The sequence below is a fragment of the Phyllostomus hastatus genome, unplaced genomic scaffold, assembly GCF_019186645.2.
Source record: "Phyllostomus hastatus isolate PE091 unplaced genomic scaffold, TTU_PhHast_1.1 phas_scaffold_397, whole genome shotgun sequence".
Taxonomy (NCBI): Eukaryota; Metazoa; Chordata; class Mammalia; order Chiroptera; family Phyllostomidae; genus Phyllostomus; species Phyllostomus hastatus.
Window position 1 is genome coordinate 5,358,909 of NW_025334029.1, and position 20,686 is coordinate 5,379,594.

The 20,686-nt window shown below is 44.3% G+C and overlaps 1 protein-coding gene across 2 annotated transcripts in view; it reads right to left on the minus strand.

Moving 5' to 3' along the window:
- The window catches only part of CD99L2 (CD99 molecule like 2), a 132,758-nt gene extending 115,885 nt beyond the window's left edge, over positions 1 to 16,873 (minus strand). The window contains exon 1 of one of the 2 annotated variants that reach the window (XM_045820482.1): positions 16,600 to 16,873. In XM_045820482.1, coding sequence (XP_045676438.1) covers positions 16,600 to 16,666 — 67 coding nt within the window. In that variant the 5' untranslated portion in view covers positions 16,667 to 16,873. The remainder of the gene's footprint in view (positions 1 to 16,599) is intronic. The other variant, XM_045820483.1, reaches the window with a different exon arrangement.
- Between the last annotated feature and the right edge of the window lie 3,813 nt (positions 16,874 to 20,686).

A 20,686-nucleotide genomic window follows, 5' to 3' on the forward strand; every position in this document is an offset into this window, starting at 1 on the left:
CTATCTGTGACCATGGGCAAGTCCCTTTATGACTTTCTGCCTATTTTGTCCTCTAGAGGGAAGATTGGGGCCCTCAAAGCAAACTACCTTCACTATCAAAGAGCCCTCCCTTGTTTTCTGAGGCTACAGCCCCTTTCCTTGAGGGCATCATCTCATGACTTCCAACACATTCCCTTCTAGTCATAGGATAAGGTGAAGCTGCCTGGCAGTGGCTGGGTTCTTTCTTGCTATCCCAAGTCAACCTGTCCTATATTGGCATCAGTGGCCTGGATATTCTGCAAATCTTGTACTTGGCCCCTTCACCTCCTTCTTCATCTCCACCATCCTCCACTCACTTCACTTAGCTAAAGGCAACTCCATCCCCATTCTGACAAGAAATTGTGCCACCTTGGAAATCTCATTCTCTGGCCTGACTCTATCTTCCCAGTACTGGCCAGAAGACCTCCTGCTCCAGCAGACCTGCAGAACCTGTCAGGCAGCCCTTTGTCACCCCTTTCAATTCCTCTTGGGGACTTCAGTGGACTCCTCCTCCTTTCCCATCTGCTACAGTCCCAAGTCAGTCATTGCAGAGACTCAAGCCAGCTCTAGCAATCCCTGTCACAATGTTCTGCCTTCTTCCCCTACCAACCCCCAACTTTGAGAGGAGAACACAGTCTCTCACCACACTAGACTGAGAGCATCTTGAAGCAAGACAGTGTCCAAGTTGTATCCTTTCGTGTAACACCATGCAGGGTGCTTGGCACTCAAGCAGCACTTAATTAATGCCTCCTGGAAGAAACTGACTATGTGGAGCAATCCCACAACCTGCCCTGCTGCATTCTGGGGTGGTGCCACGTTGCAGTAGTAGGTCTCACATCCCTGTGGTGATGGACGTTGGCACAACTGCCAGTTCACAGTGTGTGACTCAAGCCAGGCCCTTCAAGTACCTTAGCAATCCACTTTTCCTTAATCAGCTCCATTCATTCCCTGACATTACTTGTTCCAACCTTAACTCTACAGCCAGCTCCCAGCACAAGACCTTGCCTCCCCCACCACAGGAAAGACTGAGACCATCAGGCAGGACCACTAGACATGCCGCTTTGGTCACTCAATGTGCATGTGTGATAATAACAGTAACAACAGTTGACATGAATCTAACACCTACTAAGGTCCAGAACTTCTCTCTCCCGCCTCTCCCAGCCACCCTGTAATTAGGTACCATCTATCATCCTCAGCCAAATATTATGTACAAAGATATTTGCTGAAGTATACTTTATAACAGCAAAGACCTGGAGTCTACCACGATATCCTTCAAAAATCATATATTGAAAATAATTTTAAGTACATAAGAAAATACTCCATATAAGATTACATATTTGAACAGGATAAAGATATATATCAATTTGTGTCTCTAGTAATGCCAGAATAGATTATATGAACCAACCTCCCAATTAAAAACAATTAAATGGTTGATTTTAAAAACATCTCCTTAAAAGCACTGAAGAACTGACCAGATGGTACAAAACAGAGCATGAAAAAAACATAAGGCACAGCAGGAAGTCCAGAGAGGTAGGAATCAACAGCTCTGAAGGCATTTATTTCCCAAGCTGGAAAAACTTAGTCTTTTATTTCAGTAACCTTCCAAGATAGGCAAAGGGACTGAAGTTCAGGCCCCAGACCACCTAAATTGAAGACTCTAATGGAATATCGTCCCACATTAAACTTGGACCCCAAAGGGCTACACCCATGGTGAAATAGTGACTTAGAAACAAGCTTGCCTCTTCCCAATTGAACCTCCAGAGGAGGGCAAGGAAGACTTCTTGGTGCTGGGGAGATGGGGCAAGATTTAGACTTATTTTAGATGACCCCAGACTAATAACATTCCAAAGCACCTGACAAAAATCAAACACAAATATTCTCTGGAAGAAGGCACACTTCTCCTAGACTTAAAAGAAGTCCTACATACATATTTCAAGAATAAACAGTACACAGCCAAAAATAACCAAACACAGGAGGAAATAAAGCATCATGAGTGAGAAGCATTAAAAAAAAGAACAGAAAAATAAGCCAAGACTTGACTAGGCAATTCACAAATGAAGAAATCAAATTGGACAATAAACATATGGAAAGATGCTCAACCTCACTGGTAACAAAAGAGATGCAAATGAAACTACAGTAATATAAAATTACACATCCACCAATGGCTAAAACTGTAGTAAAGTCTGACAATACCAACTGCTGCTGGTGAGGCTTTGGAACAACAGAAACTTTTATACATTGCTGACAGAATATAAACTGGTACAATCATTTTGGAATACAGTGTGCCATCATCTGGTAAGACTGAAATACAAGTACTACATAACCCAGAAACTCCATTCCTAGGTAGAACCCTAGAATAGCGATTTTCAGACTTTTTAATAATAGGAGTCTATACATATACTCAAAAATTGAGAATCTCAAAGAGCTTTTGTTATGCAGGTTATGACCATTATGTTTATCATATTAGAAACTAAAACTGAGAAAATTTTAAAACATAAGAAGACAAAAGCATACATTCCATTAACCATCAGATTAATGATATTACTTGTCAAATCAACTCTGGAAAACACTGTACACTCTTGAGAAGAGTACAAAAGGCAATTAACATTTTTTTTATTTTATTTTAATCATTGTTCAAATACAGTTTTCTCCTTTTTACTCCGAATCCAGCCCCCCTCTCACCCCTCCCCACTTCGGCAATTAACATCTTAATGTTATTATAAAAATAGCTGAACCTTGTGGTCTCAGGTTCAACTATGGTCAAGGGTCCCTAGACCATAGTTTAAGAACCAGTGCCTGCCCTGGCTGGTGTGGCTCAGTGGATTGAGTGCTGGCCTATGAACCAAAGGGTCACCAGTTTGATTCCCAGTTAGGTCACATGCCTGGGTTGTGGGCCAGGTCCCCAGTAGGGGGCATGCAAGAGGCAAGCACACATTGATGTTTCTCTCCCTCTTTCTTCCTCTCTTCTCCTCTCTCTAAAAATAAATAAAATCTTAAAAAAAAGAACCAGTGCACTAGAGAAACGTATGTATATTTGCATAACAATATTCACAGCATCACTGCTTGAAACAGTCAAAAATAGGAATCCAAAAAAATGGATTAAGAAAAAAACTTGTAGTATATTTAAACAGCAGAATTATGCATAGTAATGAAAATGAATGAAGCACAAATACACACAACAGATAATAAGCAATGTTTTTTTTGGGGGGGTGCAGGGAGGAGACAAAACACAGAAGCCTGTAATTCAATTTCTAAAAAGACAGGCCAAACTAAACTATATTATTCAGGACATATATAGGTGGTAGAAATATAAAGTAAAGCAAGAAAATGATTGCATAAAAATCTACCATAATCTGCATAAAAAGCTAGTGGTCACCTCTGAGGGGAGACAGGGGTGGGCATACAGAAATCTACTTGGGTGTTTGTCAATATTCTATCTTTCATCTTGACTGATGATGACTCAGATTTTCACTTTACACTTATTCATTAAAGGCCTTGCACACTTTTCTGTATTCGTTATATTTTTAAAAAAAGAAAAAAGCTATATACAGATTGATACCAATAATATGAAATATATATTGCTGCAGAGAAAAAAGTACTAAAATATTGTATTCTAATATGTTAACAGTTTGCATTTTCTCTAGTTTTCTACATCTTCCAAGTTTATTGTAAAAAGCGCATATTACTCTTGTAACCATGTAAACGCCTGGTAGTGTCAGATTTTATTATAATTTTTAGCCTAGTGGAAGTCTGAAACTTTATATTATTTTGTTTCATTTGCATATCTACAGTTATTACTGAGATTGAGTATCTTTTCATATGTTTGCTGTCTAATTTGATTTCTTCTTGTATCAACTGCCTGATCTAGTTTTTGGCTCAGTTTTCTGTATATTCTTTATCATCAATTATCAGAAAATCATAAAACATTTAAAAAGACAAGGTTGCCATGTAAAATTGAAACGAATAAGGATCAAAATAAATGAGATAGCCATCTGTGGAAATCTATGCAGAAGATAACTCTCTAAAGCTCACCAAGGAGCTGAGGGTATATTCCTAGAGTCAACTGGAGCTGTTACCAATCTGCAAAATCTGACTGGGATCCAATTTACTCCAACATGTCTATCTTGAGGCAATGTGATGATGACTGAAAACTTTACGGACTCCTGAGGAATACTGAAAATTGAGAATGGAATTACAAGGAATATGACTGTCTTTACAGTGTGGGTCTCAACCTGACAAATTATCCCATCTCAAATGCCAATAGTGCCATGGTTGGGAAACTGCTCAACAGCCTCTAACCAGGAAAAAAGAATGCTCAACCCTCATGACTCCTCCAAGCAGAAATAGTTGGAGGTGAAGAAAGGTAAATCCCCAGGCTGCCCTACCTTGACAGGTACCCAAAGCCTTTGAGACCCACTCTGCAAGTGCCTCCAAGGAAGCTGTGTACTGGGCACTATGTTTTCCAGGAGGCCTGCCCCCCCGTCCCCGGAGAAAGCATGTGTGAATAAGGCCAGGTGAAGCTCATAGAACATCAGTGCTACAAGAATTACCAGTGCCAGCTACTCCATCCCCCTCACTGAACAGAAAACCCAACAGATGATAACAGCAGCTTGGCATCAAGAGAAGTGGGCAAGGAGCTAAGCTATTAACTGATACAAACAAACATGCATAACAGTGATTATTTCAAAAAGAACCAGAAAGTTAGAGAAGTATGCATCATAAAAGAGCTACAGAAGTTAATACTTCCATGGATGAGGCATATTTTATCTGCAGCTTGAAAATTCAGTGGATTGATGTGCCAGTTTTAATCATGGCTAAATATTCCTTGACACTCTCCCAATTGTGACGTGGGATATATGTTCTCAACCTGAATATGGACTATCGTTAAATGACTCAGCCTATAGGATGCAGTGAAAGTAATGCTGTGTAATTGCTGAGGCTAGTTCATAAAAGGCCATACACTAGGTAATATACACCCCACAAAACTGAAAACATATTCAAAGACTTGTACATGTTCATAGCAGCATTATGCATGATAGCCAAAGGGTAGGCCTAAAAGTCTAATGTCTATTGCTGACAATGTGATTTTATATATATATATATATATACCATAGAATATTCAACCTTATGAAGGAGTGAAACACTGATCCATGCTATAACATGGACGAACCTTGAAAGCATCGAGCTAAGTGAAAGACCTCAGACAAAAGAGGTCACATATCATATGATTCCGTTTATGTAAAATGTCTAGAACAGACAAATATGTAGAGACAGAAAGCAGATTAGTGGTTTTCAGGGGCTGCAGAAAGAGGGAGCAGGGAGTGGCTGCTTCATGGGTATGGGGTTTCTGTTTGGGGTGATGAAAATGTTCTAGAACTATATAGTGGTGATGGTCATACAATATTGTGAATATACTTAATGCCATAAAATATACCAAGTTGCCATATGATAGTTAAAATGGTAAAATTTATGTTTTCACCACAATTTTTTAAAGTTTTAATTTAAAAAAATGAGGTTTCCACATTATATACTAGAATTCTCATGCTTAGAACCCTAAGGGGGCATGAAAAAGTTTGAACACTATGCTATAAGGAAGCCCAAACCATGGGGAGAGGCTATGACTCAGTAGTCCCAGCTGAGCCCATCATTTATGACACATGAGTGAGAAAGCTTCCAGATGATTCTAGCCCCCGGCCATTTGAGTATTCCTAGCTGAGGCTCTAGATATTGTGGAGCAGATGAGACATCCCTGCTGTCCTCCTCTGAATTCTCAACCTACAGAATCAATGAACATAAATTAAACAGTTGTTGTTTTAAGCTAGTTTACTTTGGTTGATCACCCAGCAATAAATGACAGGAACAACTTTTAATATAGGAAAGAAGGTAGGAAGTGGGTGTCTTCTAGGCAGACAGCATTATAGCAACAGTATAATCGTGGTCCCTTTTTTATGACACATGGGACAGTTACTCTATACAGTTGCTTCCAGGTCTGTCTGGACTGGAAGTTCCTTGAGGGCTGGTAAAAGTTTTACTCTGCTCTGTTCTGACCATACTGGCCCACACTGTTTCTGGCTCAATAACTGCTCATTCATGCACTAGTAGATACATACTGCACACTAGGCCTATTGATGAATATGGGCCACATCAACGACTTCCCTTGCTCTCTAACTTCCAGAAGGGTTCAGGCCATAGGTTCTCTTAGTGTCTCGGGGGCTTTTTCACAGCACCTAAGGCCCAAAGAAATGCCTAACAGCTCCACTTACTAAGTAGTTAGCTCATTAATTCCAACCAATTTAATGGTGGTATCTGACAGACATCACTGCATTTTCCTCAAAAATTAAAAAGATCTATGGCACCACCATGAGTTTGCAGCCACTGTGAGTTCCTGCAGTGCCATGGGGGCTCCTGGGTGTATATTTTGGGACCCATAGGTTTAGCCATTGGAAGGCAGAAGCAAAAGATTGAATGATCAGAATACTTGCAACGTTTATTCCCCTGGCTCCAGCCCTCCAGGCTGCTACAGCTTCCTCCACAAGAGGCCCAGTCCTCTCCTAGCTTCTCCTACAATTCTAGATACTCTGGTTCCAGGGAACCCTCCCTCCTCTTGTCCCTTGAAGCTCACGGTGTTAAACATTCCACAGGTTACCTCAATGGCCAGGGGCTTCACCACTCCTTGCTGGTGGTCTCCCTTAACCCTGCCAGTATCTTGTACATGGCCGTTTGATTAGATATTCAATTACTATGTTTGAGCATTCCATTCATTGCCTGCTGAGTCCCTGACTGTGCCAGGTGTTGTTCTAGATACTGGTAACAACACAGACAAAAACAAAGTCCATGCCCTCATGGATCCCAAAGTCAAGAGCTGGAGACAGACAGTAAGCAAAGAAGCAGGTAGAGAGATAATATAAGCATATTCAGGCAGGCTGGTGATAGCAGGGTACCTGCAGTACAATTTCAGATACAGTGCTCAGGGATGGCCTCTCCAAGGTGGGGGCATTTGGGAAAACATGAGTGAGGACACAGACCTACCTGGGGAAAAAACTAGCCAGAGGAGAGGGAAAATACAAAGGTCCCAAGGCAGAGCAGTGCTTAGCATGCTTGAAGACTGGCAATCCAGCCCTGAGCAGGAGTAGGAGCTGAGGTCAGAAGAGGAGCACAGGCCCTATTCTGTTGGGACTTGAAGGCCACAGTAAGGGTTTAAGTTTTACTTTCATTGCAATTGGAAGCCATAAGAGAGTTCTAAGCAAAGGGACACAATGTGACTTAGGTCTCTAAAAGACTGTCTGGCCGCTGTGTGGAAACAACTGTAAGGGCAGGAGTAGACTCTGAGACATCCACAGGGAGGGCACTGCCAGGGCTCCAATGAGAGGGTATGGTGGTCCAGGTAAGAGAGGCAACCAGAGAGGAGGTGAAAAGAGGTTGGAATCTGGATGATTCTAAGGGTACTCATACACAGTCTGGTGACAGATCAGATGTAGGACATGAAGAAAAGCCAGCCCTGGAAAAGTGGCCAGAGCCACCAACAGGATGGGGTTTCTAGTTACTTGGGTGGGAAGAGAGGGTTTGGAGGGAACAAGTAGAAGCTCAGATTTGCACAGGGTCCTTTTGAGATGCCTATTAGCAGGAATAATAGTCAAAATAATTAACCATGTTGCACAGGGCATGAACCCTCTGGTTGCTGGGGTATGGGGAGGTCCGGGGACCCTGGGATAAGGGCCAGGACCATTTAGTTTGTTGGGCGGGGGGAACTGAATGTGAAGGATTTCAATAACCTACCCACCATCAGGACATGAGACAACCACATGGAGATGTTGAATGTAGATGCCTGGAGGTCAAGAGACACCAGAGCTGAGGATAAAAACTGAAGACTCACAAGTATTTAAAGCGATGAGGCAACTAAAACCACCCGGGAAGCAAGTGTAAGGAAAGAAGCCAATCAAGGACTATGCCCAAGGCATTACCACCAGTCCTGAGGTCAGGGAAGGGAGTTAAGAGAAGCAAGGAAGGAGTAGTAAAATGTGTCTTCCCGGAAGCCAAGGGGAGAAAGTGCTTCCAGGGGGAGGGTGTGATCAGAGGTGTCATATGACCTCATTTAACAACACCAAAGACCTCAAAGACTTTGGCCAGCAGCAGTTTCAGGGGAGAGGTAGGAAGCAAAGTGTTGGGAAGGAATTAATGGGAGCCCCAAACTACAGCTCCACTTGGTATATTGCATTTGATACACAAAAGATGAAACCATTGTGTTTGTTGGTTTCTTTTCAGGCATTACTTTAGCTTCATTTTTTGTCTGTTTGTTTGTTTTTTCCCCCATGATGACAGAACCAAATGAATGAACAGTGAAAAAGGGGTCACTCTGCAGGAAGCCCAAAGGATATGTAAGCAACTCAATTAGAGTTGCTCCTAGGGCAGTTCCTTCTGAGCTCATTCAGATTCTGAGCTCAGCTCACTAGTTCAGCAGGCACTTTTTTCTGGCCAAGCAAACTGCTATTGGGAACACTGGCCCCTGGATTATCATTAGAACCAAGGAAGCAGGTTGCCCCTTTGCATTCTAGTCCCCTCTAGGGAGCCTAACATTGTTAATATCTTGACAACACACAGCCTATTTGCATTAGCAATTAATTGGCTACTGGAACAATTCTGTGAGGCCAAGAAAGCAGAGATAAGACCACTGTTCACAGCAAATGGTGGTGCCACACTGGAATGCCAGCCCTGTTAATTCTCATCCCAGGCTAGCTGAGGCAGCAATAAAAAAAAGAAGGATGTCAACATGAGCCCCTCTGTGCCTTGGCACTTTCTGCACTGCAACAATGCTTTCTGCTGAGGGTACTGCTTCTAATTTAGAAAATAACCCCAAATAGAATAATCTCAAATAGAACCACCTCACGATGCCAGTCATATGTTGAGACTCTCCTTTCAACAGATGTTCACTGTGCAGGGGCACTCCTCTCTGTGGGAGTCAACTACAGCTGTCTTCAACTCTAGTTTTCAAAGTGTTTTTGTTTGTTTTAAGCTGCACAACCCTCTGGCATCTTAACAACAGAGCTCAAAACTGGTTGAAGCTGGAGAGTACAGGTCCAGGCCAAATATTCCTGCTCTGTTCCTCTCCCTGCCTCTGCCTCTAGAGAGCACTCACTGCAGCACATTCCTCCTCCTCAACAAAGGGGCAGGTGTGGCCTCAACAAATAAGAAACCCTCTGTCTGAGGGCTCCAGACTGCATACTACTTCTCCTGAGCAGCCATCAAGACCGGGGTGAAGGAATAGGCTTCTTGGGAGAAATAGAGTGGCCACCATGCAGGTGGCCTACAGAAAGGGGTGCACTGTGAAACAGGTGCATGCTCTCATCCCCTTGTGAAGCAGTTTAAAATCACAGCCAAGCTAAGGAAATCCAGCTGTCTTCCAGGGCCCTTTGAGTACTTCTAAATGTTCATTACTGCACCAAAATCATCACTGCCACCCAATTTTATGAACATTTATTTTAAAATCCTGAACTCAAACAGCAGAATACAAAGTCAATACTCAGAAATCAAAGGCATTTTTGTCTACCATAAATGAAATATCAGAAACAGAAGTCAGGAAAACAATCCCATTTGATATAGCAACAAGAAAAATAAACTACCTAGGAATAAACCTAACGAAGGAGGTAAAATACCTGTACTCAGAAAACTACACAGCTCTGAAGAAAGAAATTAAGGAAGACACAAACAAATGGAAGCATGTACCGTGTTCATGGAATGGAAGAATTAACATCATCAAAATGTCCATACTACCCAAAGCAATTTATAGATTCAATGAAATCCCTATTCAAGTACCAATGATATATGTCATGGATATTAAACAAATATTTCAAAAATTTCTACAGAACCATAAACGACCCTGAATAGCTGCAACAATTTTGAGAAAGAAGAACAAAGTAGGAGGCATCACAATACCTGACATCAAACTGTATTACAAGGCCACTGTAATCAAAACAGCCTGGTACTGGCATAAGAACAGACACATGGATTAATGGAACAGAACAGAGAGCCCAGAAATAAACCCAAGTCTCTATGGTCAATTAATATTTGACAAAGGGGGCAGCAGTATAAAATGAAGTAAAAATAGCCTCTTCAACAAATGGTGTTGGGAGATCTGGACAGCTACATACAAAAAAATGAAACTCAACCACCAACTTACTCTCTACACAAAAATAAATTCAAGGTGGATAAAAGACTGAAATATGAGTTGTGACACAGTAAAAGTCCTAGAGGAGAACATAGGCAGGAATATCTCAGACATTCTATGCAGCAACATTTTCACTGATAAGTCCCCTAAAGCAAGGGACATAAAGGAAAGAATAAACAAATGGTACCTCATCAAATTAAAAAGCTTCTGCATGGCTAAAGAAAACACCATTAAAATGAAAAGAGAACCAACTATATGGGAAAACATATTTGCCAATGATACCTCATACAAGGTTTTGATCTCCGAAATATATAAAGAACTCACATGACTCCACTCCAGGAAGACAAAAAACCCAATTATAAAATAGGCAAAAGTCTTGAACAGACACTTCTCCAAGGAGGATATACAGAGGGCCCAGAGACATGAAAAGATGCTCAGCATCACTAGCCATCAGAGAGACACAAATTAAAACCACAATGAGATACCATTTCACACTGGTCAGAATGGCACCATAAACAAATTAACAAACAACACGTGTTGGAGAGGATGTGGAGAAAAGGGAATCCTAGTGCATTGTTGGTGGGAATGCAGACTGGTGCAGCCACTGTGGAAAACAGTATGGAATTTCCTCAGAAAACTAAAAATGGAACTGCCTTTTGGTCCAGCAATTCCGCTGCTGGGATTATACCCTAAGAGCCCTAAAACACCAATCCAAAACAACCTATGCACCCAATGTTCATAGCAGCACAATTTACAGTAGCCAAGCGCTGGAAGCAACCTAAGTGCCCATCAGCAAATGAGTGGGTCAAAAAACTGTGGTACATTTACACACAGTGGAATTCTACGCAGCAGAAAGGAAAAAGGAGCTCCTACACTTTGCAACAGCATGGATGGAACTGGAGAGCATTATATGTTAAATAAGCTAGGCGGTGAAAGACAAATACCATATGACCTCACCTTTAAGTGGAATATAATCAACAAAGCAAACAAGCAAGCAAAATATAACCAGAGACATTGAAATTAAGAACAATATGACAATAACCAGAGGGGAGGTGGGAGGGGAAAATGGGAGGCAAACGGGGAAGGGTTTTCAGGAACATCTATAAAGGACACATGGACAAAATGAAGGGGGGTATAGAATCCAGAGAGGAAGGTGGGGATGCCTGGGGTGGGTTGAATGGTTTGGGGGGGGGGGGAATGCAGACACCTGTACTTGAACAACAATAAAAATAATTAAAATAATTAAAAAATAAACATAAAATAAAATCCTGAACTCAGAGCATATTGGTGGTTGATCTAAATTGGCAAATGTGAAGAAACATCACAAACCAGTTTTTTCAAAGAACGAAGAGGACAGTAATACCTACTCCTCAGCTTCTCTATTAGCTTCCTTTTGTTGCTATAACAAATTACAACAAATTTAATGATTTAAAACAACACATTTCTATCTTATGGTTTTGGGGCTCAGAAGCTCAACACAGTCTTGCTGGGCTAAATTCAAGGATGGGCAGGGCTGTGTTCTTTCTGGAAGTTCTAGAGAGTCTCTTCCCTTGCTTTTCCCAGATTCTAGACTAGAGCTATATGTGTTTTCCTTGGCTGGAGGCCTCTTCCACTTTCAGAGCCAGCAAGGACCAGCCAAACCTTTCTTGCATAGCATCACTGATCCTGACTCCACTACCTTCCTCTTCCATACTTAAAGGGCCCTATTCTTTAATTGGCCAGGATAACCCAGGAGAATCTTATTTTAATGTTATCTGCTACTTTAATTCCCCTTTACCATGTAACCTAACATGGTTGTAGTTTCCAGAGATAAGGGCATGGACATCTCTAGAGTCCATCATCACCATCATCATCATTATTATTATCCCCACCTGCCTCCATTTGGTACCTGCATGAAAGACTTTCCTGTACATTTGTTAGGTGTTAAGGATGACTTAAAGCTTTGACATGCAAACTAAGATTGGCTAGTCAGTGGACCTGTGACCAAGCTTCAAGGAGGTCCAAGGCTTGGTCCTGCAGGGGCAGGAACCCCTGCAGTCAGGCCTTCACAGGCACACCAAGAGCAGCAAAAAATACATGCTGAAATGCATGCCAAGGGCAGAAAAGGAGTGGACAGGCACCAGGGAAAGCGCCAACAGAAGTGGGGAAAGAACCCAGAACAGGAAAGTCAGTGCACCTGGAAGGTATCTCTCCTAAATTCACAAAAATCAAAATGACCTCTTCTCCATACTCCCCTCTCAGCAGCCAATCTCCTTGTCATCTCTACTGATGGCAGCTACAGGCCCTTCCTCAGTGCCTATTGGCACTGACTCTTGGGTGATCTCTATATTGTTTCAAAAACTCACATGTTTTATTAGTTACCTGGTATCCAAAATGATGGAGGGGATAGGGATTTGATCTGTGACAGCGAGGAAGGACCCAAAACCAAAACAGATGAGACTTAAAGGCAAACAGTCCCTAGGCCATTTCAGTCCAATGCAATGACTGTCTGGGACACATAATGGCAACCCTGAGCCATCCAGAAAAGGGAAGATTCTTCCCTCTGCCCAGGATGTTCATTTCCAAGGAGCAATTCCAGAACTCAGGCAAGTGTGATTTAGCAGATCTGGCCAAACCTGCAGGTGGCTCTGTAGCCCATCAGCTCATACCCAGTAAATAGCCCAAATCAGCCTACAAGGCTTCTGCATGGATCCCAGCCTGGCATCTCAGGGCCATCAGCTCTTGGGGTCCACTCTGTTTTGCTCTATCCCCTGCCTAAACAAGACCAAGGGCTCCTGAAAACCAATCCAAACTTGGGCGTTACATGCCATCATCTCCTTCAATTGTTCTGTTTGGACTACAGTGAATTTTTTAATGTAAATATAATTCACATACCATAAAAACCCACCTTTTTAAAGTGTATAATTCAGTGGCTCTTAGTACATTCACCAAGTTGTGCAACCATCACCTCTATCCAGTTCAGAACATTTCCATTCCCCACAAGGAAATCCTGTACCTGTTAAGCAGTCACTACGCAATCCCCTCAGTTCCTGCCAAAAACTGATCAGTGATTAGTATGGATTTGCCAACTAGGTATTTTATGTAAGTGGGACCATACAATATGTGGACTTTTGTGTCTGGCTGCTTTCACTTAGCATAATGTTTTCAAGGTTGGAACTGTGTATTTTTTAAATGTGGCTTGGCATGTCTTAGGTAATGTGAATAATTACTAACATAAAGCTCACTTGGATCCAGGTGCTCTGCTAAACACTTCATCCATTGCACCCATGTAATACTAATAACAGTCTCATGAGATGGATGGTGTGGTTATCACCATTTTACAGAAGAGGAAACCAAGGCACTGAGCAGTTAAGTGACTTGCCCCAGGTTGTGGTAGGACCAGGCAGGCTTGCTCCAAAAACTGCACCCTCCCTTTGTCAGCTGGGATACCTCTTTAAAGGGAGCAGGCACTCTCCTCATACTTATTCTCCACCACTTCTCACATTTCTAAGACCTACCTCATCCCTGCAAGTACTGGCATTCATGCCCCTGCTTTGGTTATTCAGATAAACCTGCATTCAAGTCCTAAACCTCCCTGGACCACAGGTCTTTCATCTAAGATGTGGTACACTACTCATTTTCAAGGGTGTAGGCAAATGGCCATTATAGACCTCAGGAGACAAGGAGTCACCATGCCACCCTTTCAGGGCAGTTATGATGGGGAGAGGTGTGTGAGGCACTGGAGGGCCTAGAGTATAGAAGACATTGGGGAAATGGAGCCCTTGTTATAATTACTATCCACCTGCACCACTGAGCTGCTCCTCCCTGCTGCTCAAAAGAACAACTTCCAATTTCTGTAGGTGCATACAGGCTTACAGACCTGTCCTGTTTTCAGAACTAGTAAAATACACAGCAGATTAAAAACCCATCTGTAATTGGAACAGGGATGACTTATTAACAACCCTTTTAAGCTCCTGGGAGCCTAAAGTCTGTCTCAACTTGCCAGGATCTGGAGGCATCTCACAAATCATGCTTTGAGCATGTGTGTGCTTTCGAGGACTGCTGGACTTTCCTGGTCACATCTCACTGCTAAGGACCTGGATGAGAATGAAGTGGTTCTTGGGCAGGCTCACCCTCTCTACCACTTCAAGCCTCTGGGAGAGCCAGCAAGTACCTAACTTAGCACCTTTGTGTTTTTAACTTTGGCACAGCCACTCTGAAACTGTAACTGCCCACATACCCGGAGGAAGACCATCAATGCAAAACCCATATTGATCACTATATTTTGCATGAAAGATCCAGAAAACTGGGTTCCTACCTTGAAACAAAAGCTTCTTCTGGTTCCTTTCTTAAGTAAAATAAAAAAAGGCCACTGGGTGGCAGCCTTATCTGAATGGGATCATGGTGCTCTCACTTTCGAGCTATTCGACCAGGGGGCCCCTCAACTGGAAGGTGAGGATAATACCAAACCAGCAAAATGTTTGGGGCAATTAAAAACAGTAAGTGTGAAGCGCCTGACACACCACAAGCACTCAGGAGTTGGTAGCTGGTGATATATCTGAAGAGTGACACTTGCCTGGTCCCCTCCAGAAACCTCTGAGTTGTTAGGCTTTAGGCTTTACACAGATTTAGCAAACTGACCAAGGTTCAGAGAACTTTCCCAAAACCACTCAGTCAATAAGCAATAGAAGGAGGGCAGCCTACAGGAGTAAGGGTAGGAGTAAGTGTTTGAAGTGTTTGAATGCAAGGACTGTGGAATCAGAGAAGCCCAGGATCAAATCCTAGCTTTACTACCTGAGGCAAGTTACTTCACCTCTCTGTTCCTCCATTTGCACATCTGTAAAATGGTTTCACTGGTTCAGTTTCTTCTACCACCTTCTAAACCACCTAGTGTAATGCATGATGGTGAAAAACTGAGACTTAATCATTTATATTCCTCACCTTCTCAATGTATATACCATGTTGAAGACTTTCAGAAGATAGCCTTGAGAGGAGTATCATTTTTCTAACTTTTCTGTGCTTCCACATTCAAATTTTCCACATCATTAGATGCAAGTCAATTAAATGATTATACTTTCCCCACAAATGGGAATACACTAAATTAAAATTTTAACCTCAAAAGGAAAAATAAAACAGAAAATTCCACAACCTTGTAACCTGTTTTATTTTTATTCATAGCACTAACAATATACTATAATAGACTGCCATGTTTGTACTTTTCATTCCCCCTCACCACCACCAGGACATCAGCTCCATAAACACAGAGTCTCAGTTCTGTCCACTGCCGCACCACCAGTGTCTAGAATAGAGCCTGGCACCTTTGTGGAATGTTATACCAATTCCAGGAGGGTTGTCCACACGAGGAACATTTCTGCATCTTTTGCAAAACTGCCTTGGCTAGCACTGTCTACTGTTTTCCAGTGCTCCTTATATGTAACATAAATCTCATCAGAAGTCAATACTAGAACAAACTTTTATTTTTGCTGAGCTCACTTGTTTTTCATTAGCTGAATTTGCCTTTGTTGTCAGGAAGTTCAGAGCACAAGGCTGTGCTCAACTGCAGTGTTTTCCTTAACCCCCCTTTTTTTATGTGAACATGAGATATAAATAACTGTAAGAAGATCCTGCCAGTACACGTGGGAGACCCTATTTTTAACCACAGACTGCATTTATTCTAAGAAGATGCTTCTCAAACTGGAATGCTAATTACCTGGGGATCTAGTTAAAATGAAGACTGTGGCTCAGTAGGTCAGGGGCTAGGCCAAGATGCTGCACTCCTAACAAGTTCCAGGTGATGCTGCGCAGGTCCTGGACTGCACCTTGAGTAGCCAGGATCTAAGAAACTTGTTTCCTTGATTCAGCAGAATTTCTCTCCTTGACCTTGGCAAAATATCACCAATGCTTCAAAAACTAGAGCGGTCACCAGAAGCACCTTGGGAGCTGGTTAGACCTACAAGTCACCATCCCTGCAGAGATCCTGACAAAAGGGATTGGAATGCGCCCAGGAAGCTCTCCAGGTGCTTCTGTCTCAGATGGCCTAGAAACACATTTTGAGAAGTCCTGCTAAGGGGAATGAGTGCTCATTTAAAGGTTTCCCAAAAGCTATCTCCTGCGGGCAGCAGTTGTCACCGGTGGTGACAACTCCTTCGGGATTTTAAGAGGGTACTATCGCGCTGTTTCCAGCCCAGCACCTGGAGGGGTCCCGGACCCTCTTCTCCGGCTACCTGGATCCTGGCAGGGTCAGCACTCCCCCAGGCCAGGGGCTCACACCCCAGCCCCACCACCCACCAACTGTCTCTGGCGCAGGCCCGAGTGGGAGGCACAGTGCCGCAAATGCGCAGGACCGGGCCTCCAGTGCACCAAGCCCCCGCCTCGCAGGCCCCCAGGGGTGGGAGGGTCCCCCCCCCCCCGCCCCCTGCCCCGCGCCCCGCTCGCCTTACCTCTTTGGACCAGAGTGACCAAGGAAAAAGCTAGGTATAAGAGGAATACCGAGCGCCTGGCCACCATTGCTAGGAGCTGATGGAGGGGAGCCAGAGGAGCACAGTTTGCGCGAGAGGATCTCAGAGGCAGGTCCTGATAGAGAGGGGAAAGGGGAGGAGTATCAGGAAGAGGAGGAGCCCTGCCACCCCTGCAGGACCCACCCAGAGCCGGTGTGAGCTGTTTGTCCGGGAGGGGTAGAAAGGGGCGCGCATGAGCCCTGGCGCCGAAGTGGGTAAGGTAAGGCGGGGCGAGCCTGTGGCGTGAGGGGGCTGGACACGCCAGCAGTCTTGGTGCGTGAGGGGCGGGGTCTGAGGACGTCCAGCAGGTGGGGCTGTCTGGGTTGAATCTAGTCCCAGTGCTTGCCTGCGGCCTGCAAGCCCCTTCCCACCCAGCTCTGGAGATGAAAGTCTCAGAGGTGGACCCTGCCGCCCGGTAGCAGTGAGTCAACAGTGGTGGAGAAGCCAAGGGTGCAAAAGGTGAAAGTGTGCGGTGATTTCCACCCAGTGCGTCAGACTCCCGGACCGGACCGTAGCAGGACCCAGGACTGCGCACAGGCCAGGTGTGGTCAGCCAGCCATGTGACTTTTGGACAGAGCTCCTTCCCTCATGACCTTGGTGTCATCAGGGTAAAAGAGTCTTCCCTGGAGACCCCTTCAGCACAGCACCTGTCTTCGTGCCTCAGTTGCAGTGGCTGAGCTTGGTTATTCAGAATGGCGGGCTGCCCACCCTCTCGTTGATCCCTGCAGGAAACTGTAGTGGAACCCTGTCCAGAGATTAAAGAAAAGGGCCGTTCTCGTGGTTGGCCACGGTTGGCAAACAGTGACACGTCTCGAAGAAATGAGCCTGAAGCCCGGGTGCCTAGGCAGGACAGAGGGGAGAGGAAGAGGGGGACGTCCTAAGCTGGAGTGCCGTCCTAAGCTGGAGTGCCGTGGGCCCAGGGGGACAAAGGGTGAGGCACAGGGTCAGTGGTCCCAAGGCTTTGATGAATCCTCTGAGAGCACATGTTCGCATCTGTGGAGTCGATCTGTAAACATGCTCACTGATAGACAAACGCACTGCAGTCCTCTTCCATGAACCCCCTCAAATGAAGTCCATTTCCACCACCAGGCAAAATCAGAATCACACCCTACCCTGAACAGCAAAATTCCCTTTGTAGCCTTTCATGCAAACACTCTCAAGAAGAGCTCTAGCTGTAGCCAGCTTTTGAGGACAGAGGACAAAGAGAAAGCACCACTGCTCTCTGGAGTGGTACAGTGGGGTCCTCGAACCTGTCTCTACCATTATTCAACATGGGCTGCCCTTGGCCACATCCTCCTTAAAGGGTAGGTACTACCACCTCCCAGTAGTGTCCCTTCACAGGCTTCCTGTATCCCCCACCAGGCCTACCCCTCCAGAGACACCCCCACCAGTACCTCCCACCCCACTCTGGGCCATAGTGAGGCACAAGGGTTTCCTTGAGATGGAGCCTGTGACTTCCATCCATTGCTCTGAATCCTGGGGCTGGAAAAAGCATATAAGGAGTAAGTGACTATTTGGATTTTCAGGGCAGTGCTTACTTATTCTGTGACACTAACTAGCTGGATAATGAACAGAAATAGCTAGTAGTTACTGAACATACACTAAATATAGACATGACATATTCTAGGCATTTTACCCTTATTTTTTATTCCTTACAACTTCATGCATGGCCTCAATGATTAATGAGGGAAAAGGAGCAAAATGGAGGTTTCTTGAGGTTGGGGAGTTAATCAACTCCAGTCCCATAGTGTCAAAGGGCACAAGGGGATCACCAGGAAGTCCAGTGGGTAAATGACTAAGAACATGTGCTTTAGAGCCAAATGGTTGAAATCCTGGCTGGATTCAATAAGGTTGTGCTAAGGATCGATTGACATGGTGGAAAGTGGGTGGTCTACACTGAGGAGGTAAGAAAAATGCAATCCCTGAGTTGAGGCCATCTCACTCAACATGCCCTGGACTGTTACATCCACTGGGAGCCCTAACTGGTAGATGTGTAGTACAAACACCTAAATCTCACTAGCAGAATACTGGCCATGGTGTAATACACAGTAAAACTATCTTCTACACCCTGGCTGGTGTGGCTGAGTGGATTGAGTGCCAGCCTGTGAATTGGAAGGTCACCAGTTCGATTCCCAGTCAGAGCACATGCCTGGGTTGCAGGCCAGGTCCCCAGTTGGGGCATACAAGTGGCAACCAATAGATGTATCTCTCACACATTGATGTTTCTCTCACTCTCTTTCTCTCCTCCTACCCCCCTCTCTAAAAATAAATAAATAAAATCTAAAAAAATCCCTACCTTCTAGTCCAGGAGTAGTTGGCGCACTATGGCCCAATGGCCAAATACAGGATACCTGTCTGTTTGGCCTGCAAACTAAGAGTTGTTTTTGCATTTTTAAATGGTTTAAAAATCAAAAGGAGATTATTTCGTGATTAGGAAAAATTATAGGAAAGTCAAATGTCAGAGTCCATGAAGTTTGTGGGCACACAGCCATTCATTTCTCTATCATAGATGGCTATTTCTATGCTACTACGGCAGAGATGAGTTGCTGTGACAGAGATTGTGGAGCCCACAATGTCTAAAATATTTACTACCTAGCTCTTTACATAGAAAGTTTGCTGGCCCCTGTTCCAGCAGCTTGAACTCTGGCAAGGATGAATATTAACAGGTAATGATGGGAGACCTAGAGTGTGCTCCTCCAGAACACAGGATGACACAGGAATAAGAACCAACAGAAAAGGGTAATGTTTATACCATGTGCCAAAAGACATCCACTCAAAAATATGTAATTTATCAAAGTACTGCAAATGTCTGAGCTGTTACCCTACCAAACAACTCTCCTTATGCAAAACGACTCATCTGGGGCCTGACTAGTCTCTCAGTCTCATAAGTTAGGTTAGTGTGAGTCTGAAAGGGCATATGACATCTAGGCTCTGAGCCTGCCAGGCTGAGGACCTGCCTAAAACTTGGTTATCCTCTCAGTCAGGTACTGGATATCCTGCTGAATTGGAAATGAACATGAAATCGACTTACAAACTGGAAATTCCACACTTAGAAACTGTGATTCTGTGCCTCCCTTGGACACAGACATACATTCCCCATTGCCCCCACACATGGGAGGTGGGGGTGACTCCTGACTCAGCCTGCCTTGTCTCCACCCTCTTGCTACTCCTTACACCTTCCTGAACTTCTCATATCCTGTCACCAATTGTAAAACCTTTTGACCTGACAAGCTCCTCTCCTAAGAAGCCCTGCTTTCCTCAGCTCTGACATGGGCAGAGAAGTATGCTGTGGACAAATGGCCAACAAGCGAGTCTGGGAATACAAGAGAGGCACAGATGGAGCTGGGAGGACTTCCACTAATGTGAGTTATGTAGACTTCTGAGGGCTAGCCTGGCATTCCATCACTGACCAAACTTATGCCCCCCACCCTCATTACACACCATAGCCTTGGGAAGATGTGTTCTAAATTCCAAAACAGCTGCTATGTCACTATCACTAGTGCAGAGTTCCTGTTTTGCTTCCAAATGCCACAGACCACTCCTTGCAAAGTTCTCCAAGGGAACATCCTTTACCCATGGCCAAAATCAGCCCCACATAGTGGCATCTGCCCATCAGGGCACTGGAAAGGCCTTGCCACCACCCCCACCACTGCAGAAGAAACCCATCTTGAGAGCAGTACTGTCCCTGTCAAGAGTTCCATTTCCTGCTAACCTCCCCTCCCATTTGATCCTTGGGGTGTGAGAGTGGAGAGGGAGTCCACGTTACTTCAGGGGCAGTGGCAGATGGCCCTGGGACCCAAAGCTGCTCAGCTTGTGCTCCTGGCTTCAACAGCCCTTCCATTTGCTTCCTCTTCCCACAGTCTTGGGCCCTAATCCCTCTTAACCAAACTAGTTTGTGGGCCCCTGCACCAAAGGAGTGGGAAAGGAAGCAACACTCCCACCTCCCACCTCCCTTCCCACTCTGTGGGAGGCCAATTAAGAGACAAAGACTCTGTGCACATCAAGGGGAATTTGAACAGCTAGAGGAGGG